This window comes from Polyodon spathula, chromosome 23 (genome assembly GCF_017654505.1).
Source record: "Polyodon spathula isolate WHYD16114869_AA chromosome 23, ASM1765450v1, whole genome shotgun sequence".
NCBI classification, from domain to species: Eukaryota; Metazoa; Chordata; class Actinopteri; order Acipenseriformes; family Polyodontidae; genus Polyodon; species Polyodon spathula.
The window spans coordinates 22,663,523-22,687,632 of NC_054556.1; the positions used below are offsets into that span (position 1 = coordinate 22,663,523).

The 24,110-nt window shown below is 36.4% G+C and overlaps 1 protein-coding gene and 1 long non-coding RNA gene across 8 annotated transcripts; one reads left to right on the forward strand and one right to left on the reverse strand.

The window, feature by feature from the left end:
• Positions 1-499: 499 nt before the first annotated feature.
• Positions 500-22,746, forward strand: LOC121298354 (myelin transcription factor 1-like). 6 transcript variants are annotated; one of them, XM_041225458.1, is made up of 23 exons: positions 500-689; positions 7,312-7,409; positions 9,830-9,884; positions 10,525-10,555; positions 11,504-11,566; positions 12,188-12,426; positions 12,555-13,571; positions 13,775-13,909; positions 14,033-14,123; positions 14,404-14,523; positions 15,519-15,733; positions 15,990-16,201; positions 16,341-16,583; positions 16,877-17,031; positions 17,326-17,388; positions 17,708-17,776; positions 18,399-18,461; positions 18,745-18,828; positions 19,276-19,497; positions 20,189-20,280; positions 20,617-20,720; positions 20,853-20,996; positions 21,504-22,746. In XM_041225458.1, the coding sequence occupies exons 3-23, from the start codon at positions 9,830-9,832 to the stop codon at positions 21,645-21,647; spliced, it is 3,561 nt and encodes a 1,186-aa protein (XP_041081392.1). In that variant the 5' UTR covers positions 500-689; positions 7,312-7,409; the 3' UTR covers positions 21,648-22,746. The 6 variants fall into 6 exon arrangements, with proteins under 6 accessions (XP_041081392.1, XP_041081391.1, XP_041081393.1 ...); XM_041225457.1 differs by lacking the exon at positions 500-689 and adding an exon at positions 743-1,002; XM_041225459.1 differs by lacking the exon at positions 500-689 and adding an exon at positions 743-1,002 and having other exon boundaries at positions 21,507-22,746.
• Positions 13,444-19,289, reverse strand: LOC121298355. Of its 2 annotated transcripts, none has more exons than XR_005947276.1 (3): positions 19,219-19,289; positions 13,861-13,926; positions 13,444-13,535 (listed from the first exon to the last, which is right to left on the reverse strand). It is a non-coding gene; the product is annotated as an uncharacterized LOC121298355 (long non-coding RNA). The 2 variants fall into 2 exon arrangements; XR_005947275.1 differs by having other exon boundaries at positions 13,447-13,535; positions 13,815-13,926.
• Positions 22,747-24,110: the final 1,364 nt, after the last annotated feature.

A 24,110-nucleotide genomic window follows, 5' to 3' on the forward strand; every position in this document is an offset into this window, starting at 1 on the left:
AACCAGAAAATATTGAGTAAATAAACACAATAAATAACTGAAATAATAAATAACTAATAGCTTTAGATGTATATATGCTAACCCAAGGCATACATCAATTCCCTGGTCTCTCAAGTGTTCATTGTGAGAACTATTGGACTGTACCACGAGTAAGGACTTGCATAGGGGAGGTTTCGCATGACAGTTGTGACATATGCACCCTTTTGTGACAAGAGATCGTGGGTATGAAATATTAATCAGTCTGGAAGAATTAACTACCTTCTGCTGCTCTTTGTATTCGTGGAAAAAAGTGGGCTACAACACAGTGTTATAATTTCTTTCTTGTCTGAGGTCTCTTAAGCATTTGTTATCATCCTAATAGGAGATGCCGTACAGTAAAGTCCAACTCAGTGTAGAAAAATATAGAGAATCCTATGGGTTTCTGGGTATGGTATTTACACAAGAGACTGTATTGGATTTCCCACTGCTCGGTGCCCTCTGACTAATGAGCATGTTTGTTATACTTTAACAGCAAGGTGCTGTTAGTGAACTAGCAACAGAGATCACCGAGGAATCAAACATTTAATTTAACCAATACACACATGGAATCAAAGTGGGCAGCTCTAGCCCAGCCCTTGATGTAAATTTTACTACAGTTTCCGTGATGTCATAGCGAGCGAGGGGGGTGGACAATGGTTCATGAGGAAAAGGTAAGTCAATATTACGTTCTGTCGCTGACAAAGGCAAATGAAGCCATGTTTTTGCCGTGGAATAAATAATATCTAAAGCCCTTTTAAAGAGACTTGCGGGTTTCGAATGGGAGGTTGTTGAATTGAATAGTCTCATTCTGCAACCAGATCTGGATATTTTGTTTTTGGATTTTTATAACAGTTATTGAAGAAGCATTGGGAATATTGCGGACACATTTCTTGACTGCCAATAGAATTTTACTTCTCATACAGAAGGAAAAAAAAACAGAATTTAGAGCAGGGAGAGGCTTGAAAGGAACACCTTCTTCTTAAGGTATTCATAACGTTTCTGCCTATATGATTAGTATTATTATAATTTGCCTTAAATGGTGTAATAAAATATAACGGTATTTACACGTATTTGAAAAGGTTGACTCTAACAAATATGTTTTATTATTCTAGCTGCACGTTAAACTATTGTAATCGTATGAGGCTATGATGTTGTTTGAATATTATATATATATATATATATATATATATATATATATATATATATATATATATATATATATATATATATATATATATATATATATATATATATATATATATATATATATATATATATATATATATGATTTATGCCTTTCTTTGCAAACATCCGATTGGCCTCTGCTGGATAGCTCTAATGGACGCCAGACTGTTAATCTCTTAAAGAAATAGACTTAATATATATTTTTATCGGCTGGTTAAAAAAAAAAACAACAACTTCGTGTCAGATTGCTTATAAGTACAAATATATACTGTATTTACAGTTTATGTTGTTTGAAAAATGTTGACTGTTTAAGAAACATGAGTAGAAACAAAAATCATTATGGAGAAAAAAAGGTCAGGCAATTTTCAAGTTGAATTCACTTAAGTGTTTCTATTTAAAACAAAAGGATTTTGTCGGTATCATAAAGACCAGTCTGGTTTGTGGAATTTCAATATTATTGCTTAATTTATTTTATACAGCGTGTATATGAACATATAGAGTGATAAGACATTGTGTTATTACTCGACTTGATGTGTTATTAAAAAAATGGCACGATTTTTGACATTGTGCCCGCATATATGACTAGTAGGGTATCATATTTCTACTTCGAAGTGGTCCTATTGAAAAAATAACAATAAACAACAATAAGATATCCAGAAATACGACCAGTACACTGTTTCAAAATCAACCATAATAGTTACCTTATATCTTTCAAATATTATGATGTTGTGCATATCTGGTATTAGTTTATAAAATAACCTAAGTGAACTGGCATTGTATTCAAGCAGGCCTATATACCGTTTTTAGTCAATATTCATTTTTTTTTCCTCAAAAGAAAGCGATTTGGGATAGCTGTTTCAATCTTAGTAGCGTTTTTTTTCTCTCTCTCTTTGGTTCACCTGCTGTCATTATCAGTTCCTTCCATATGGTCGCTTTAATTATGAGCAAACAATGGTCATAATACAAAAATTAGACGCTATGGGTAGCAGGGGTGGGGGAGCGGGGGGGGGGGGGGGGGGGGGGGGGGGGGGGGGGGGGGGGGGGGGGGGGGGGAGGGGGGGGGGGGGGGGGGGTGGGGGGGGGGGGGGATTCTGTGCTTCAGCGGTTAAAAAATTGGCAAAAAATGGAACAGAGATGCTCTCCTTAAATGTCAACCACTTGGAAGTATATGTATATAGTGTACAGAGATGGCGTAAATACATTATGTAGGCGTGAAGAATACTCAGGCAAAACCGTTTGCTCCAAATGTTCTTCTTATGGGCCCTAATTTTATCTGAAACGCTATTTACTATAATATAATTGACACCTTCCATGGAGTACCTGTATTGTATCAGCGAACTGTGTTAGAAACAAGATTTTTAGTGTATTTTTAAAATATTAAATACGTTCTGTAATGAACATGTGACATCTAACTAAAAAGTTTGTTGTTATTTAAAACCAGGCTTTCTTAGTGTAGTTTTGTGTCGGCCTCTTCTCGTTGAAAATACTACTAGCCTATGAGAACGTCGTTATCACTCAGTTGTAATTGATTATGAACAAATATAATGTTAAAAAAAAAAAAACAGGTAATCTGATTCACGAATGTAAAAAATATTATGATATTTAAAAACAAACCAAAAAAACACCAGTGTTAATTCAAAATATATTTTATAGGAAAACAATTGTTTACATTGCCTACATACAACCTATTGCAGTACAATAATAAACACTATCATATCCTCTGCTGTTAAGCATATTGCAGCTGAATGCATCGTAGATTGGGTTAATCTCCATTTTGGTTACTTTCCTTGGGCGGCAAGGCCTTGCTGCTAACTTCATAGCACATAATCTGTGTAACTAAATTGTACTGAATAAACATGACGCACGGGTTTACACCACAGGAAAGTAAACAGGTCTTTATTCGCGTATAAACGGTGAATGGTGTACCTATAAATAACTACCGTATCATCTTTACCAAAGTAAAGTATCGCTCCTGTGACTGACACAGATGTTTGTGTATTTTTAACAAGCAATAAACTCCTGAGATTTGAAGAAATGGTGCATTGGAAATTGTTAAAGCAAACGGTTATATTAGTATTCTGCTGCTCTTCTGTTCTGACATTTAAGTGATATGGTTTTTGCCCTTGGCGTCGTATGTTTTTTTTTGTTTTTGTTTTGTTTTTTTTGTTTTTTTTTAGTTTAAACAGATTTGTGTATTTGTTCATTCTAATTGCCGATACAATATGAAGTAAAACCATGTAGATAGACCCGCGTAAATGTATTATGGTAGAGCTTTTTCCTGAAACAATGTGATACCAACCTCCATTACGAGTCCCTAGTAAAAATGTGACTTTTTATGTTACTGTAAACTCAGGTTATTTTCTTGGCTTATACTGCGGCCATTCAACACTCATATAGTTCCAAATATGTTTAACCATTATCATTGTCTGATATGAGCTCATGCGACTGTAAACATTGTGCTTTACAATATGGCAACGTTTTACATTATCATCATCATCGTCATTATTATTATTATTATTATTATTATATTATTATATTATTATTATTATTATTATTATTATTTAATCATACTAGTCGAAGAAGTAGTTGAAGAAGAAGAATTGTCCTCACCCATGCCACCTATTATTTGAAAACCTTTGTGAAAATGCTGATTAAAAACTTGATTGCCCGAGCAGTGGGAACAGGTGCCATTGGAGCCAAAGGTGAAAAATGCAATAAGCTTATGGAATGAAACAGCTGGGTCAACAGAACTGTGTCTCCCTTCTTTCAAGGCACATAATAAAAACTGAATGAAATCATGCGGTCAGTCATCAATGTAAATCTCAGTAGTGTTTTACATATGCAATTACATCTTGTAATAAACAATTTCTAAATCGTTTCTAGGCTGCTTTCCATTTTGTGTTTTAAAAAAAACCAAAACATTCCTGAAGTACTGGCTGAAGGACTGTACTTGAGGCATGGTTATGCACAAACTGAAATTCTGCCGAGCTCCACAATCTTTCTTTTCTTGACTAAAGACGTTTTTAAAAATGGAGTGTAGTGCTATTCTAGTTGTTATCTTATCTAACATTTAGAATTACTCACCCTTTTATTTATTTGCTTATTGTATTTATAAAGAGGTTAAATAAGGAGTCTTAATAGTATTATTATTATTATGAATAATAATTAAAGTACCAATGCACATGTATATTAGATATGTAAATATATTTAACCCAAAACTTTGTCTCAGCCAATGTGTATCTTATTAGCTGAACATTTCTCCCTGTTGCCTTTAACTGTAATATTGAAATAACAACATAATAATAACAAGTAATTTACCAAATACTTGGTCAACAATGGGTCAGATGAACACAGAACAATCTTTTATTGTCACAAAACTGTAATTGGATCGTGCTGCAGTGTTTTGTGTCATTGTGGTACTCCTGAATCCCAATTCTTTATAGTGCAATTCTGGCCCACAGATGAAGATCTTTGTCTCTAAAAAGGCAATATTACCTTTCTGATTTAAACACTTAATGGAATTAACCATGAGGAAACTTGCTTTAACAAGATGAGTCATAGACTCATAACCCAGGATTCCCAAAAGGCAGACCAGTAATGGATGTGCAATCAAAATCCTTAAACCTATAATGTAGGTTTATTTTATAATAGAATTACAGCAGGTAACAGATACACCATTTTACACTTTATTATTAGAGTTCCTCAATTTCCTTTTTTTATTTGCAAAAGTTTAACATTTTAGATATTCATACAGTTTAATTATTCAGTGGTTGGTTTAATTGCATTTATTAACCAAGAATGAATTGTTGCTTTTTGAAGAGGATGCCCAATCTTGTTACTTTTACTAAACACAGGCACATTTCAAACAAGAGACATTCATTGTTTATGTTAAGAAAGATCAAATAAAGATTTTTTTTTTTAATGTAATAATGCACAAATAATGTTATAGTCTAACTGTAAAAACTAATAATCAAAATTCTTGACAAAGGGCTTTTTGTTTTGATCAGATCCAATGCCTAACTGCTACTAAAGTTTTATTGTATTTCTTTTTCTTAAAACATCATATAATATATCGTTTATATATCTATTTGACACTTTCCTTTAGGAAGACAATCCCTGCAGTTCCTTAGTTTACAAGCATGTGTTAACTCTCTTGCTTCTGCTTGAGATAATGGTATTTTTTCAGTCCCCAATCATGAAAAGTTGCATTTAAATATTTTCTAAGTAGAGCTGCAGAATGCATCTGAATAGCTTTTGGATTATAATAAAACTATACTTTGCTGTTTAATCTGAACTACAAATCCCCCCCCCCCCCTTTGCTTAAAATATAGTACAGTTTTACAATGTTTTTGCATAGTTCTGTCAGAATCTAAATCTAAAGATACTGTAATGTTTGTAACCTATTAATCTTTTATCGGTCCGTGCATGTTTCATGAATTTAATAAAACGATCGGCACCATGTAAATAGAATCTTAAAATATAGTGCATTAAAATATAGTGCTTAATACAGATGATTCTGCACTGTGCAAACAAGCATTTCCTCAGATCACTGTGCTAATTTAATATACAAATTGTGTTCTTTCAACTAGCACATGTATTTTTAAATACCTACATTACCCAGAGAAGTTTAAATAAAATATAAGCATGCTGCTGACATGATGACTAACTTAGTTTCCAATGGAGGTATAAATTAAATGTGTTCAAAATGTAAAGTTTAAGCTGAACCACATTCCAATAAGAACACAAATAACTGTGTTGTACTCTTTCTGTTGAAAGCCAGTTTCTGTGAATTTAATAAACATTATAATGTGCTGGATATTATTTTAGTTTAACATGCCACCTTGTATTCACAATATTTCTAGTGTTGTAGCAATTTTTTAAACTATTTTCATTTTGAAACCTTACACTTTCAGTCTATGTTTAACACAAGAAGACTTGTATAAGTTTTGATTTGTTAATATTTGAGTTTATTCCACTGTGGCAGTGAAAGAATAGTTTAAATGGATTGTAGAGTTTGAAGAATTCTACTCAACCTTAAATTAAAAGAAAGTTAAAGCATTCGATTGTAGCTTGCTGATTTAATTGTGCACAAACTGCTAGAGTAAGTGTGCTTAATGTTCCCATCTGCAAGGATAGCAGTCACTAGTTGTACTCCAAGAGTTTCCTGTGTTGGTTGTGAGAGGAACAGATGGATGTGCAAGTGTTTCAGAAGATTAACCAGATTGGAAGGGGGGAGGATCAGTCTACCTGCCGTTTCTCTTGGGAAAGAAAACCACAGTGTTTATTTGTACAGTATAGATAAAATAGAGAAAACCCTACTATCGAATAAAAAGGAATCTTTACTGTCTGTTGTTATACAGCACAAGCCTTAAAAGAGTTTCTTTAGAGTTGTACTGTTGAATGACAATTACAGGGAAGAGGTGTTTTAAAAGTTGTTTTTTACAGTGTTGTTCCAAAAATATTTTGATATAATATAATTTTTTTTTTTAACATGAAAAATGTAAATGATCAAAATTACCATGTACTTTCCCATTGGCCCTTTTCACTTGAAATATTTTATTTAAATATCTGTTATATGTTATATATTTATGAAAACAGCAAGTACAAATATCATACAGCTGCTTGACCACAAAATTGCTGAATGATTGATTGTAAGGTATGCAGTGAACTACATTGCATTTACCACAAACTGATTCTTTAAAAACTACAATTTTGTGCAACCCTTGAAATGCTTTTTCAATCAAAATAAAGAAAATCAAGAAAATTATTTCTAAAAACAGTATAATTTCCATGTTGTGCTTCTGTAGTCATTTTTAGATAATCCACAGATTCGATTCTGCTTTTGTTTTTGTACTCTAGCCCAACCTCTCTCTCTATCTGTTTCTGTTTCCTGGAGCTGCAAAAAGCACACTCAAAAATCTAAGAAGCTGATTCATTCTAATGGCAGATTGACAGAGTAACAGATGTGACACTGTGCCAATGTAAATGCATGCATTAGTTAATAGGAGGGCTTGGCATAAACTCTGATTGCTTTCAGGTTATTTGTGCACACTCAAAGCTTGACTATTTTTGTTGTTGTTGAACCTTTTTCTTCCTTTGCTCCTCCAGAAAATGAATTTCGAGGCAGACTCCTGAATCAAAGGTGGACGCGTGGAGAAAGGATCAGCAGCTGTGAAACAAAAAGCCTGCACAGCAGAAAAAGCAAGGTAAGTGACAATGCACTCTGATTTTATTTCTGCGTTCAATGCACTTTCATACAGTCCGGTACGCAATGTACCAGGCAGCAGAAAACAGACCCAAAGCAGTAGGTGGTATATTAGCTGAACATGTAATGAGGTGTTCCACTCCAGACTGCATATGGACCAGGATATGTGTGCGTATGTGCGAGCGTGCGTGAATTTGTGTTTGAATTCATTTGTGTTGTCCTTGGCATCTTGTCCAGCTTCTTCAAACAATGTAGTAGATTTTTGACTAATTCAAAGATTTTTTTTTTTTTTTTAATACTGTTATCATTAAAGGGTCTGAACAGTCAGTTTACTTTTAATGCAGCCATCAGCATCAGAGCAACACATGCTGTTTTAATAATAGTTAAATAAGGGTTATTAAAACAGTATGCTAACTTGTACCAGTACTGATTGGTTTTCTAAGCTCCATCATAGTGTTATAAAATGTATACAGTACTATCTTATTAATTTGTATGATGTAATAAAATGTTGCTATTGTTTATTATAATTTTTGTTTCAATACTGGCTGATTTTAATCAGCATTTTTTATATCCAGTATGTACTTTCATTTTTCAGTAATGCAGTTGCCTAGCGAAACCTGTATGTTAGTGCTGGGTTTGCTTGTAAAAGTGGAATTGAAAAATAGCCTCATTTATGCACATGGTGAGGTTGGTGACCTTCTGTATGAAGTCATTGCTCCTAGCCACAAATTTACATATAGCTGTCAGAATGTGATTCTCAAAACCTTCCTGTCAGTATGAAACACAAAAGAAGGACATTATTAATAATGTACACAGAATCCTGCAGGGACTCTCTCTCTCTCTCTCTCTCTCTCTCTCTCTCTCTCTCTCTCTCTCTCTCTCTCTCTCTCTCTCTCTCTCCACTACATTCCCTTTCTTCCACCCTTTTAATGACAAAAAGATGAACTTTTTTTTTAATTTACAGTCTATATAAAAATGAAAACTAGGTTTAGCAGCTTGCATTATCTTCAAAAGATTAATCACCAGATTAAAATAGGATCTTTACATGATGAAGTATTTATATTTACAAACCTAAACATAAAAAAGACAAATGACTGGAGATCTCCCCTTTATAGTTAATAGCACACCTTTTTTAAAAAACAAAATGACTTGCAATTCTTGCAAGTTTGAAAAGTACAGTACATTTTATTTTCAGAGCCCAGCTCATTTAGTGCCTACAACATTTCGTTCCATAAACTTTAAAGAGAATTAGATTGCTTCACAAAGCCCATGGTACTGCATACAAAGCCTGCTTGTTGTCCATGTTCACATTTAAGTAAATTGATCAAAAGTCCTATTTGAAGTGAGTGCACTGCACCTGTACACGGAATCACTCAGCTCAGAACTGAACACACAGCACTTTTATGTGGCTTTCCTTTTAAAATAATTTATCTGCAGGAAGTAACAATTGCCAAGGCAGTGCTGCCTAAATCAACTATGTCCCTGCCAACTTCACTCCAAACGTGAACAAAACCTCTAAGTGCATGGCTTGAGATGAACGTGGGGTCCCTAGTAATCAAAACTAATAGCCATATTGTGCAAAAAGCCTCAGATAGCTTCGAGTGTGGTATATTTAAAAGCATAATAAATGGGACTGGGGCGTTCGGTGACACCTGCTCCTTTGTGTATAAATGTAAGCTCCTGCTCTACCGAGACCCCATGCTTGAAATTAGGCATTGCAGTAATTGTGTTTTCTATTACACAAAGAGTGAGAGGGTATTAATAAAGGGTGCGCACAAGACTGAGCATACCGTGCCGTATGAGAGCACTTTTAATGTTCAGGTGCAATAAATCATGTAGGCGCTCGGATATCTCTATAAAGCACGCACTATAAACACGAGACTTTTATTTTTTATGCAAATCTAGTGCTGTCCTTTTTCAAGGTGATTAATCTCACGGTGCAATCTTTCAAAAAAACAAACTCAGTGTGCTTGCACAGCAAAGGCTGTTTGTGTACAGGATTGAACATTTCAGAAGCACTTCAGAAGCATGATATTTTATAGTATTTGAGTAAAATTGCTGAAATGGAATGCTATTATTGTTTGGGTTTGAGGATCTAATATTGTTTGGGTTACTCCAGGATATATATATTATAATATATATAATATATATATATATATATATATATATATATATATATAATATGTGACATGATTTGATACTGTTTGTAATATGCCTTGCCTTGCAGTTCTCTCTATTTCTTCTTTTGATTTTGCTCGATGGCAATTTTACAGTTCGGTAAAGAATGAAAAGTTAATCATTGATCAATCATATCCTATTGTATTTGTGTTTTTAACTGTGCCAGTAATAGGCTATAGCCATTTTTAGTTTGCTAGTTCTCAAAAGAAATTTTATGTTTTTTTGTTTGTTTGTTTGATACAGATGAACCTAGACAGTAATGACAAGAGAACACGCACACGATCAAAGGGAATTAGAGGTGAGTTAGCATGTCTTTAAAACAGAAGAAAAATATTGATGCAATTCACATTACAGTATATGGAGCGCTCTATAAGTCTACTACCAGTATAATGTTAATATATCTTATCAGGGTTGTTACTTGCAGGACGGGTGTCTGGTGAAATAATACAGATGTCCAGAAGTTGTTTTAAAGTCAGTTTTTTGCAATAAAACTGTAATTTGTAATATGGGTGTTCAGTGGTATTTTATTATTTAAAAAACAAAGTATGCTGAGCAATAAAAGACTTGGATCTTTTGTTATTTTGTATAGAGAGAAAGGGTTTTTCGGTGGTGTTGGTTTTTTTTTCACATTTAATTCTGAATATGTACACTTGCAGGAAGAAAAATATAATTTATCGTTTCACCCAGTGGAATAATATATTCCGTTCAGACATTCTAATACAGCTTACAGTTTAATTGAAATACTTTTGGCTGATTCAGCAGTACCCTTTTTTTCTTCTTTGCAAACAAGCTGCTTAACATACAGTTTATTTCCCCTTCAGATTTACTGTGTTGCTTTGTTGGGATAGGGAGCTGGTTTTAAGATGCTGATTGATGGTTTGCTGCTGATTTGAATCTGTATTGATTTAATTTACTCTTTCTATTTTTTCATCTTTCAGTGCCTGTAGAACTCGTAGGACAAGAACTAAGGTAAGGAAATTACACCTGAATCTAATGACATATTTACACACATTGTATCCAGCCACTTGGCTCCTCTTTAAGTCTGCCAATTGAATGTACTGGGTATCCATTAAGATAAGAGAAAAGAAAAAAAACACGCATACATCCATATTCAAATACTATTTTATTTTACAATCAGTGCCAGTAAATCAGCTTTATATTCAAATGTAGTTTTTAATTAAGTCTTCCAAAGAGAGTGGAGATCATTCTAATGTAGAATTTACAAGTGAATCAGCTTTTATTATAAATAATATTGCTTTGTATGCCATCATATTTCAACCTGGGAAAAGAAAAGCTATGATTCACTAGGAATGTTTCACAAAGCTTTGAGTCACAACATTGAGATTAGCAATTTATTAACACTACAAACCCTAGGAAGAAGGACAAGGTTTCAGATTCACCAACAGTTATTCGGAGCAGTCCCTGTCTGTCCTTGATTAGCAAGCTTAGCATTGATGCTGTTTTGTAAATATTTGCAAAGGATACGGACACAAGTGCAGTTGTCTTACAGTCCATTCTGTGCTCCCTTCTACACAGAACAGTTCATGCAGAAAGTAACCAAAATGTGTTAACCAGTGTGTTAAATGTCTAGGTTATGATTTCATTTCACAGCATTGGAAGCACTTTGCACCTCATGAAACTAAAATAGCACTACGGTGATTAGTAATGACTGTTCAAAATACTTTTTTTTTTTTTTTTTTTTTTTGCATTACCAGTAAACTGCATCCCATTTCTCTTAGTTAATCTTCTTACCCTGCCACTATTATTATGCATAGCTTTCACAAAGGCTCTCCATTCCCATGGCAATTCTCAAGCTACAGGACTGACTTCCCTTGTGTGTATGTGTGCAATAGCCTTGCAGTGCTCTAATAAATGAGATGAACTCATTTAAACTAGTTCCTTTCCGGCTTCTCCCAGCTGCCCCACCCTTGGATGCAATGGCTCAGGTCATGTCAGTGGAAAATATGCAAGACATAGAAGGTAGGGTCAAATATAAAAAAAAAAAAAAAATATATATATATATATATATATATATATATATATATATATATATATATATATATATATATATATATATATATATATATAATATATATAATACAAAGATATCAAAGCATCATAGATTATTGAACGTCGAGTATTATTTTGCAGCTAGAATAATAAAATATTTGATATATTATATCATATATTGATATTTATATATATATCTATATATATATATATATATATATATATATATATATATATATATACATATAGTACTTTTATTTTTTATTTTTTAAATCAATAGAAATTACAGGTGCACTGACGGATTCAGAATTGGGTTGGGCAAAGCAGGGACTTCCTTTTTTTGTTGACTACTGTCACGTCTGAATGACCCCGCCCACTTCTGATCTGGCCCTGCTCATTTCCAAATCCTGCTTATCCCTTCATCTTAAAACTATTATGTTGATTTTACCCTGTAGAAAAACGCTTCCCATTGAAATCATCTGCAGTATACAGGACACACTACACAATTGTTTAAAAAAAAAAAAAAAAAAAAGAAAAAACTCATTGCAAGATTTAAAACCGCTCTTTATAAACGCCTCGATCGAAATCTAGTTTACAGAGCTGCCCGTTGGCCAAGAAAAGGAAACACCAGGATGTAGACTCAGATCAGCCTTTGTCAAAAAGGAAGTCCCACCCTTTGAGATTGGCTATGGATGAAGGATACAATGTTGACAGCGACGGTAGTGACGAATCAGAGGTCAGGGAGGATTCCTCAGCCGATGAATCACAGGAGGTCTTGGAAGATGAGCACGAGGAAGAAGACGACAAAGAGAGTGAAGAGGCAGCACGAGGTAGATCACTAGACACTGTTCATTATTGTCATAGAAATCAAAGTAGTAAAATGACATTGTATACATAAAAGTATATCAGGCATACATACAACTTTGAACTGACATGAATGTTTTCTCCTTCTACACAGAAGAATGCATGGCAGCAGAATCATCCAATGCTGGACAATCTCAAGAGGCACCCATTACTAATCAAAAGGAAGACTACACATGCTATCATGAAATGGTGGCCAGTTCCCTTCTCAACCTGGGTCAGATTGCAGAAAACACAGTGGACACAACAGAGGAATCTCCGCTCACAGCTGGAATGGACATAGTATGTGAAACAGAGAACATTGATAGGTGCAGTGAGGTGGAAACACAGGCCGAAACAGTGGTCCATGAAGATTATGATGATGAGGATGATGAAGAAGATGCTACAGAAATTAGGGAGGTGACAGAAGAAGCCCAGAACTTGAACACCAGGACAGTAGACATACATCAGGAACCAGAGGAAGAGGAGGAGGAGGAGGAGGAGGAGGAGGAGGAGGAGGAAGAAGATGAAGATGAGGATTTGGAGGCCAACGAGGCTTGCATGACACAGAAAGACAACACGGATCACCAGTACTTCAGTGGGGGCTTCACAAGGTTCAGAACAGTAGAGCATGAGGCAGACGATCCATCATCAGAAATCCAGTGTGAGGAGACATTGGGAGAAGAAGAGGAAGAGGAAGATGATGAAGAAGAGGAGGAGGAGGAGGAGGAGGAGGGGGAGGAGGAGGAGGAGGAGGAGGTTACAGCTGCTCAGGGATCTCACGCAGAAACAGAAACCGAACTGGAGCTCCAGTCCCAGCTCGAGGACTCCTTCCCGAAGACCACCTCCTCAGTGGTGATCGAGGTCCGATCGGAAGAGTCTGACAAAGACGACGAGGATAATGACGATGATGACGCTCTTTCTCAGAAGTCGGCCGTCACGGATGAGTCCGAGATGTATGACATGACGAGAGGGAACCTTGGTCTTCTAGAGCAGGCCATTGCGCTAAAGGCTGAGCAGGTGAAAATGATGCGGGATGCAGGCAGGATGCCAGGGGAACAACTTCGCTATTTCCACATAGAGGACAGGCAAGGCAAACCTATGGATTCCATGAGAAAGAATTACTTTAATAAAGGTAAAGGATTAGCTATACTTTTATTTATTAATTCTCAAATCACTCATCCACGGAACTTGTAGCCTCATTTTCACTCAAATCACATAAATAATTAAACTATACTTTCAAGGCAAGATTTGAAAGTGATAAACATAAAAATTATTGTGCGTCATTTGCATCATATATAATTATACTTTATTTTCATTTATCTTAAATACTAATAGAGCCCTCAAGGTCTGAGAAGAGAGAGATTAAGTGCCCGACCCCAGGGTGTGATGGGACTGGTCATGTGACTGGATTGTACCCTCACCATCGCAGTCTGTCCGGCTGCCCACACAAAGACAGGATACCACCAGAGAGTAAGTGTTGATCTCCCCTCAAAGAAAACAAAAACATATTGTGTATGTATATGCTGTCATTAGTACTGGAACACATTGAATTGAATAAGGTCTAATGTTACATGGTCTTTCTCTTTTGTTCAGTCCTGGCAATGCACGAGAATGTTCTCAAGTGTCCCACAGCAGGGTGCACAGGGCAGGGTCACGTCAACAGCAACCGCAACACACACAGGAGGTATGACCATGTGAACCCTTGATGCTCGTTTCAGGCAGTCAAACCTGTAGCATTAACATATGCAGTTTACCTTGGCAGAACTAATGTCATCTGACACTGATAAACCATTAGGCTTTTACGAATCACCTCATCCAGACTTCATCATTGCTGATTATTTGTAAAGAATGAGTGCTGATCCAACGAATGCTGTCTAATTCTGAGCTAATCTTTGTAAAGCAGTTGCCACACTCGTTCTAGACAGGTGACATGCTAAGATTGCTTTGTTGCTGTCTCTCTCAAGCTTGTCCGGATGTCCTATTGCCGCAGCTGAAAAACTGTCTAAAACCCATGAGAAACAGCCAATCCCTCAGAATGCCTCTGAGCTCCCAAAAGGCAGTCCTAATTCAGACAGAGTACTCAGGTGGGTGTAATGAAAACACAAAGTGCAAATGCATGTTTAACGTTATATATTTCCAAATGTCTGGATTCCTATATGAACTCTTCAGTACGTATGGATTCTTTTGGTTACGTTTCAGATTATATTGTGGCTAAAAACAGAAACTACCCAACACTTGCAGGAGACTTTCATTGTTAGTAATAACATAAAAAGTACATTGTGGTGTTGAATGTTCAATTAAGCAAAACATTAGGACAATAACACGTCAAGCCTGATTTCTGCCACGTTACCTTAGTTTCAGTCAGTGGTGTTATTCCTCTGGATTATATCTCTTTTTACTATCTCTGTCCTATTACCCCATCGTGGTTCAATTATTACTGACTGCAAACTATACTGAATACATTAGGTTCTTCATCTTTTAATTACATTTTGTACATGCTAATTGTGTTAGTTCTGTTATTAGAATACAACTAATTAGATTATTTAAGGAAACTACTTTGTTACGACTATATAAAGCACAAGGGTTTAAATATAACATAACTGTTATGCAAATCACCTCGGTTTTCAAACAAACAGGAGCAATCTGATTTCCTTTTTTTAATTAAATTTTTGAAAGCTGTACAGAAATGCCACAAGTGATCAGCTACCCGAATCCTTTGACATCTATTGTATATTACAAAATTACATCTATATATTACAAAATTACATCTATTTTTAACAACTGCGCCCACCCTCTGAAACCGCACAGTTTTAATGTTCAATATCAGTCATTTAAATGACGCCTGAAGTATCCGTGCTGCTCTTTTATGACCTTTCCACATTGAATTTGTAAATGTGAAGCTCGGTTCAACAGCCTTAAACTCCTGGTACTACAAAATGAAATGTTTCCTCGACACAAGCTTCATGACAGGTTTTAATCCTGGAAATCTTGCTTATAGATATATTTATTCCTGTCTTCCTCAATCAATCTCTCTCGCTCTCTCTCTCTCTCTCCCTCTCTCTCCCTCTCTCTACCCCAGGCCTATGTGCTTTGTAAAGCAATTAGAGATTCCTCAGTTTGGCAGCTACAGACCCAATGTTCAACCTGCAACCCCCCGTGCCAACCTGGCTAAGGAACTTGAGAAATACTCCAAGGTCTCTTTCGATTATGCAAGTTTTGATGTTCAGGTCTTTGGCAAACGTATGCTTGCCCCAAAGATTGCGACCACTGAAACCTCACCAAAAGCCTTTAAATGTAAGCATAACAGCTTTATCATTCTTTTATGTTAATATTTTTTTCTTTTGATTCAAATGATACACCTTTAGAACTACTGGCAATACTTTATTTTAATCATCAATTATTAATAAAAATAATTATAATGATGCCCATGTAATTCCACAAAAGGGCTACTCATTTCCGAAAACATTAATTATGTGTATTTAAATAGCAAATGGGCTGTAACTGATAAACAATATCACTTAAACGTGTTTTCCCTCCCCCTCCTCCTCAGCTAAACCATTCCCCAAGGCATCATCCCCAAGCCACAGCCTGTCCGGTAGTTATGCGAAGAGCACCACCTCCTCTTCCTCCTCCAGTGGCTACGACTACTCCCACGACGCGGAGGCCGCGCACATGGCTGCCACCGCCATCCTGAACCTGTCCACACGCTGCTGGGAAATGCCCGAGAACCTCAGCACAAAACAGCAGGACCTCGCCAGCAAGGTGGGGGAGCTTGCCATCCCCATTTAACACACTGACCGGTACCCCTTTAGATGGTGCTGTTATACCACAAGCCTCTCTGGTTAGGTTTATCAGTTGTTCTGGGCTCTGCTGACTGTTGTTTCTCCTTTGTTCTGTTTAGAGCATGGACATCGAGGTGGATGAGAATGGCACCCTGGACCTCAGCATGAAAAAGCACAGCAAGAGCTTGTCGTGCCTGAGCCCAGGGGTCAGATCACCGGAGCAGTCCCAGAACCAGAGCAGCAGCCCCAGCAGCAGTGCGATGACCTCACCACAGTCCAGCCACGCCTCCAAGCAGGAGGAGTGGGAGGGGCCTATCGACTACACCAAACCCAACAGGCAGCGCGAGGAGGACTTAGAGGAGGTCAGTCTATTCAAGTTCATACGTGTGACCCTGAGGATCCATTTAGCCAATCAAAAGAGCCATGCATCTAAATACCATTAGATCGTTTAAATAGAGCCATTTGTGTACCAAGGTTATGAAAGCTGTGAGTCTCTTAATTACATTTCAATCTTTAAAAGCATCTATAGACTAGTACTACCCACCCACCCCCAGCCCCTGGCCCCCTTGTCTCTCAGAGGGATTTTACAAATAATTATAGAGACAATGAATTAAATGAGCATAATCTCAATGGTCCCACCATTCTCTTTAACCAGATGGAGCCTGCAGCGCACTCATTTGTCTCCTCAGAACCGGAGGACTGTGAAATGATTCAAGAGAGCTTGGAAGACAGGAAGTACCCGGGAGAGGTCACCACAACAAGCCTCAAAATGAAATACCAGAGCAAGGACAGCAAGAAGGAACTTCTACTGTAAGCACATCTCAGTGAGCTAACACTGCACAAGCTAATGGGTTTCGAGAGGAGAGGTAGCGACACTGGGAGTGATTGCACAAGACCTACTTTGGTAACCCATCTACAAAAAGCAGTTCATAGCTTGAAAATACTTTGTCTTGTGCTGTAGGAACCACATGTACAGGAACCACATGACAAAGAACATCAAGATGTCAGCCTTGTTCTAAAGACCCCTCCATCGTACATAAAGCATATTTAACATCCCTTTTTAGAGGCACATCTATTTGATCTATTCTTTATCTTTTTAAACAGGTGCCCAACGCCTGGTTGTGATGGCAGTGGTCACATCACTGGAAACTATGCCTCACACCGCAGGTGCGTACACTGTGTCAGTGCCCTATTTATTTCTACTTAGTCCTTTTATAATGAAAAATAGTCTCAGTTTCTTTGAGTCTGAGAGGCTGTAGCGAGCAAGCGAGAACCTATTTATACACTTGAAACATAAAACAATGAATACATACCAAATTGCCTTCTGCAGTCTAAACAGGTACTACAGGTGTTTAAATGTACACCCGCTCTCCCCCTCACACCTTGTCTGTTTCTGAGCACACTCCCTGATAAAGGCTCTGGTCTCTGGCTTACTTGCTGTCTCCTTTTTGGCTCACGTGGAGATTCTGTCTCTCTTCTGTTCCAGCCTGTCTGGTTGTCCTCTTGCTGACAAGAGTCTCCGATCCCTCATGGCTGCCCATTCTGCCGAGCTCAAGTATGTGTGCCCTTAACTAATCTTCTCACTTCTGTAATCTTTAACACGTTAGCCCTTTCACTACCAAAGTCAGACCCTCACAAATGAAAAAAAAAAACAACAACTAATAAATACAAAAGGCTTTTTTTAAATTAAATTGAACTGAGTCTGTGCCATTATAAACCTGCAAGATGTCTGCTTTATGTGTAGTGCAAGGGTTAAATCGTTTTATTGTTAACTGTTGGTCAAATCTTGTGTCTTGTTAAAACCTTCTGCTGCAGAAACTACTTTTCCTTATGCTATTTCTGCTTACGCTGTGATTTGTATTACATAAAACAAAATGTATATGTAAATTTACCACTTAAAAATAAACATATATTATAATTATTGATATAGAAATATTGTATATACATAATGAACCCAAACACTTGTTACATGAACATAATATGTATATTTTTAAAGTAGGCTAAAATTCACTTTGCTGCTTTTTTAGTTTGATATTGTTATGGAGCATAAAAGTATATTTGTTAACTTAATGATTCTACGCAGATGCCTTCTGTCAGAAAGGCACACTTTTTAGAAGGTCCCTTATCAGCAGGTTTTACTGCATACCTGTACTGAGTTTAGGAACATCTTTCAACAGGTGTCCAACTCCAGGCTGTGACGGTTCCGGTCACATCACAGGGAACTACTCATCCCACAGAAGGTAGGTATCAAATATTTTACCATTGTCATCATTACTCGCTTCCTTTTTTTTACTTTAATACACATATCTTGGATGGCTTTAGATAGATAGACAGATAGATAGATAGACAGACAGCTTTAGCTACAGATACATGTAGACACACACGTACGTGTTTTTTTTTCCAGTACCGCATTCTATTCCTTTTCCAGTTTTGCTATCATTTCTAGCCAGTGTTTCATCCCGTGTTTAAAGTGTAAAAGGCATTGCCCTCTTTTTTTTATAAGCTCATACTTTCTATTTTCAGTTTGTCTGGCTGCCCCCGTGCCAAGAAAGGTGGAATAAAAACAACTCCTACCAAGGACGACAAGGAGGATCCTGAGCTCTTAAAGTTCGTACTGCAAAGAAAACAACGCTCTTGGGCTTTTTTTTTTTTGATGATAGAACTGCTTAGCATCTCTTATCCCACTACACTGACAATCAAACAAAACAGCCCAATTTTTGATGATACGAATCCCTCTTAGAACACAAACTTCCTTTTACTAGTTCTGTAATACTGTATAACATTATTGTAACTGATAAATCTTAACCAGTATAGCACCACTGTAGGTTCCTGGGGTGCCCAGGTACCCCAGAGTTATATACTGGAATTAATAACAGAGGAAACAGGATAGCAACGTACGAGGATTTGAAGGATTAAAAGTTGACAACATTTCAGATCCATTCTGAAGTTGTTGTGTCTGTTTTTCTGCTGCTTTAATTATTACCAGCTTAGACTTACCATTATCATGGCCCACTGCTTGCTTGAATTAACCCAAGGACTCCTTTTTCCTCATAGATGCCCAGTTCCAGGATGTGACGGCTTAGGTCACATCAGCGGGAAGTACGCCTCCCACCGCAGTGCCTCCGGCTGCCCATTGGCTGCCCGCAGACAGAAGGAAGGGCTTCTCAACGGCGCTCCCTTTCCCTGGAAATCCCTCCGAACAGAAGGACCAGCCTGCCCAACGCCAGGGTGTGATGGCTCAGGTCACGCTAATGGCAGCTTCCTTACACACCGAAGGTAGGGAGCTGAAAGCATCTACCCTGGCAATAAAAGGATTTAGCTTGGGTCTGGCAATGTTGGGGTAGCAGCCATACAGGCATACAGCTCTGGCCAAAAGATTTGCAGCACCCTGTAGAATGAACTAATTTTGCATCATAAAGTCGAATGAAACCTGCTGAATAATGTTACATTAGCATACTGAATTGAATACAGCTTCGTAGTTTTCCATATACTTCACAGAAAAACTGACAGAGAAATTCAAAGCATGAAATGAAATCTAACATGAAATATTTGACTACTATTATGGCTTCTGGTAGACTTTTACTATATCACTTTGTAGTTTCTTTAATTGCATGATGTTAGATAAAAGATCTAAATTGTGTTCATAAAACAACGCTCAAGTGTGCAATATTTAAGCACAGGCCTTAATTTAGTTTATTCAATCTTTAATAATTGCCCAAATGTTTAATCTAAACATGTACTGCTTACTAAATCGCAAGATTGTTCCAGCAAGTCTGGTTAGTTTAACAATGTAAAATTGCTTAAACCATTAGATAGTTATTTTATCACAGTCAATACATTTCTACATTTAAACAGTACAGTTTTGTTTACTGCAGTGGGAGTTCATAGCTACTGTAGCAGCCCTGGACACTGTAGTCCAGTGGATGTGATGCAGTGTAATTGAATCCGTGTGTCTCTTTGCTTGCAGTCTCTCAGGCTGTCCCAGGGCCTCTTTTGCTATAAAGAAGACAAAGTTCCCAGGGGATGAATATCTCACCACAAAATTCAGGGCCAGTGATGGTAAGATTGCATTTTCATTTAACACAACAACACAAAATGTAAACTGCGCCTTCATGAACAAAGCATCCGTGACCATTTCAACTTGAAGCCTTTAAACAAAGGACCCCGCAGAGCAATACACAAGCACTCTAAAAACAAATATCAGGTTTAAAAAAAGCTGTAAACAAGCCGCATCAGACCTTACATTCTAGTCTGAGCCATGAGGATTCCTGGCAGTAACATTGCTAACCATTTCTGAGCCTCAGTAACCTTTCATTTACGTATCAGCCAACATAGTCTTCATTTAGCATCCAGTTGAATTTAGATACTTAACAAATGTATTTATTTCCCTTCCAGTTCTCGACAATGATGAAGACATTAAACAGTTAAACAAGGAGATCAGTGAGCTCAACGAATCCAACACTGAGATGGAAGAGGACATGGTCAACCTGCAGACACAGGTAGGTTTGATTCATCTATAACATTATAAATTGTGAGGCAAACTTTAACAAGAAACACAGTAGATAAACGTCTCGGCTAATGAGGGTTCTTCCCAGGAACGTCTTATCATTTTCTGTTTGTATAATGTTTAGATTTCATCAATGGAAAAGAATCTGAAGAACATTGAAGATGAGAACAAAATTATTGAGGAGCAGAATGAGGCCTTGTTTATGGAGCTGTCAGGCCTGAGTCAGGCCCTCGTACGCAGCCTTGCCAACATTCGCCTTCCACACATGGTAAGTTAAACCACTTTCATTTTAACTCCAGAAACAGACATTATTTCAGGGCCGCTACATAATAACAGCTCGGTATGACTGAACCACTAGGTGTAGTTACAGTGCAAATACTGCATCAAAAGCATTACTAGCTACAATTTAGCAACTGAACATGTAGCTAGATAGTGACAACACTGTAACGACATGTGCAGTCACAGTGCAATAGCAGTGTTTGCCACTTAACATAAAGCATTACCAAACTGTGTTAATTAACTGTGCACCAACCTGAGGTTGAATGCTGTAATGGTGATTTTGCATGGAAGGCAGTGCCACTTGGTGGCTGAATGATATATTTGTAGAATCTAAAAGTGAAAATCCAATTTTACTAGAAACTAGTAAATACCATTAAACCGTTAAGTTTTTAAACGGTAAGACGAATGCAGATTGATGATTTATAGATTGATAGATTGAAGGCAAGATAGGTTTAGTAAAACAAGTGTTTGCACTTTTTTTTTTTTTTTAATTCAGCAGGAGCCAATCACTGAGCAGAATTTTGATTCCTATGTGAACACGTTGACAGATATGTACACCAATAAAGAGTGCTACCAGAACCCGGAGAACAAGGCCCTGCTGGAAACTATTAAGCAGGCTGTGAAGGGTATCAAAGTGTAAATGAGAAACAGCCAACGACTACAACAAAAACAAAAAGAAAAGGGCATTCAGGTTTTAAATGGCAATGTACTTCTTCCCAGGGAGCATTCAGCAAAACCAGGACCAAAATACAAGCCTGTTGCTGCCAGGTTTGATAGGACGAATGGATCAGAACCCATTTCTTTTTTCTTTTTTCCCAGCTTTGACACTCAGCACTTCAGGCTTTGAAGTTAAATAATCAGGATCAAATAGGTTAGCAGGATAAAGAAAACACTGCTTAAAAAGGCGTCTAATCATATTCAGTTTATGCAATATATCTATCATTGGATATTACAATCTGCACATTTATTTCTGTGAATAATCAATGGCTTTTTCTGATCGAACTGATCCATCATTTAAATACACCAACAAAAACGAAAGCTGTTGAATCCTGCAATGGCCATTTGATGCTTGATATTTGCTTTAACAGGCAGCACTCATGAATAATTCTAACGAGATCAAGGTGGGATGTTATTGTAATAAGTGTGGTGGCAGTCATCTTACAAAAAAGAGCAACAAAGTTCTTGGTCAAGGCACTGTTGGACTTGTATCTGATATTCATGTGGCATCACTACTTAGAAATTCAGACTAGTTTCATGAACCCATAAAGAACAGGCTCCACCACAAACTGTTCCTGATTACAATTCCCGCCTCAACGACTTAGAAGGACACTTCCTACCAGAGGATGAAAAAGTAATATTACTGTGGATGCAGCTGATTCTGTTTTTTCTGCTTAAAGAAACTTTAAAAAAGTCTATAATGTAAATAAATTCGAACTAGTAATATTTATTTATGAGCATAGAAACTGCACTTCATTTCACTAACTAGTTTGTAGTTCAATTATTAGTATTGTTATATAAATTATTTCATTTGAATCAGAGTAAAATGTAATTTATTCCCAACGTTTTATGTTAAATTGACTATTTATTTGACCTTGCCTATTTATTATTTTTTGTAAAACAAAATGCAACTCGACCAGGAAGCATTTTGAAACAACCATTTAAAGCTGACAATATATATGTCTTAGAAATCAACATTTCAAAAAAAAAAAAAAAAAAAAAAAAAACTATTTAAATAAGATATCAACCACAATGAATTATTTTATATATTTTATTATTTATTTTAAAGAATGGGATTTTTTAACTTCTTTTTTTTAAGTGCAAATATTTTATAGCTGACAAGTTTTGATAATTTTCTAAGGCTTTCCTTTTGTTAAAATATTTTTTTTTTCTTTTTTTCCAAAAAAGTATTTTTCAGACACCCATGACCACTAAATTGAAATGATGTATTTATTATTATTTATTTAATATTTAAGAAAAATGAACAGTGATATTGTTGTATATTTATTTTGTAATGTCTGTGTGTTATTGTGATGGCTGAGTAAGCATAGTCTTTAAACCTCTGTTGATAATAAAATAAAAACAGAAATCATGATAAGCGATAATGTACAAGAAAGTGTGTGATTACAGTATTTTAATAATATATACCAACAGTTCTTTCTTTCAAGTTATTATGTCCCAGAGCTGTAGTATGCAGGTATTGAACAAAAAAGCATATTCCTGTTCTTGGCTCCATACTCCTGACCCTTACCTGAAACAATATAGGGGTCTGCAGTATTCCCAATGTTACTTTTCTGATTTCAGGAGATATGTGAGTAAATTCATTTCCATTTACAGTGTATTCCAGTTGAAATAACAGGATATATATATATATATATATATATATATATATATATATATATATATATATATATATATATATATATATATATATATATATATAGACAAAAGAAAAACATGCTCCATTAGGAACGGCTGACTCCTAAGAATTCTTTCAACGCGCATACCCTTCTAGCCTTATTATTTTGTGTTTGATTTTCAATGCACAAAGTGCCACGCTGTCCATTTACTTTAACAGCTCTCATTCAGCTTTGATATATTGTCCTTCCAGCAGTGAGTGGAGAATTGATTACTGATTGTTACGAATGCCTTTTTTTCTTGCCTAGGTGGCCATAAATACAATCTTGTGTACAATATATATATATATATTTTTTTTTCAGTGTTATTGTTCTGTCAACTCTTATTTTTTAGTAGCTCAGCAAAAGGAAATAAGCTGTTCAAATTGTATTCTTTAAGTGGTGAACCTTTCTCCTTATTGTTTCAATAATAGTAAGGCCTTGTGGACTGTGACCTTAGCAATTCTGTTAGCACGTCGGGAACAAAACATCTCTGTTCTGGTGTCAGTTCATGTAATTAGGCAACAGTGTTTTGTCCTCTTCTGTGTTGTTATATGGAAACTGTTAGCGGTATCACATAGTGGACACTTTTCATTGCCAAGACTGTGAACTTTAGCTTACGATAAAACTGAGATCACATTCCCACATATATAAAAAGTGAAAAATGCTTTGAGACCACGTGGTTACGTACAGTGTTGAACGTGTTGCTG

What these genes read in the sequence shown, in the direction of transcription:
- LOC121298354 (XM_041225458.1), top strand. Translation starts at nt 9,830, where the DNA reads ATGAACCTAGACAGTAATGACAAGAGAACACGCACACGATCAAAGGGA. An exon ending in AAAGAATTACTTTAATAAAG is followed by an intron (nt 13,572 to 13,774) that starts GTAAAGGATTAG and finishes AAATACTAATAG; the next exon opens with AGCCCTCAAGGTCTGAGAAG. An exon ending in CTCACCAAAAGCCTTTAAAT is followed by an intron (nt 15,734 to 15,989) that starts GTAAGCATAACA and finishes CCTCCTCCTCAG; the next exon opens with CTAAACCATTCCCCAAGGCA.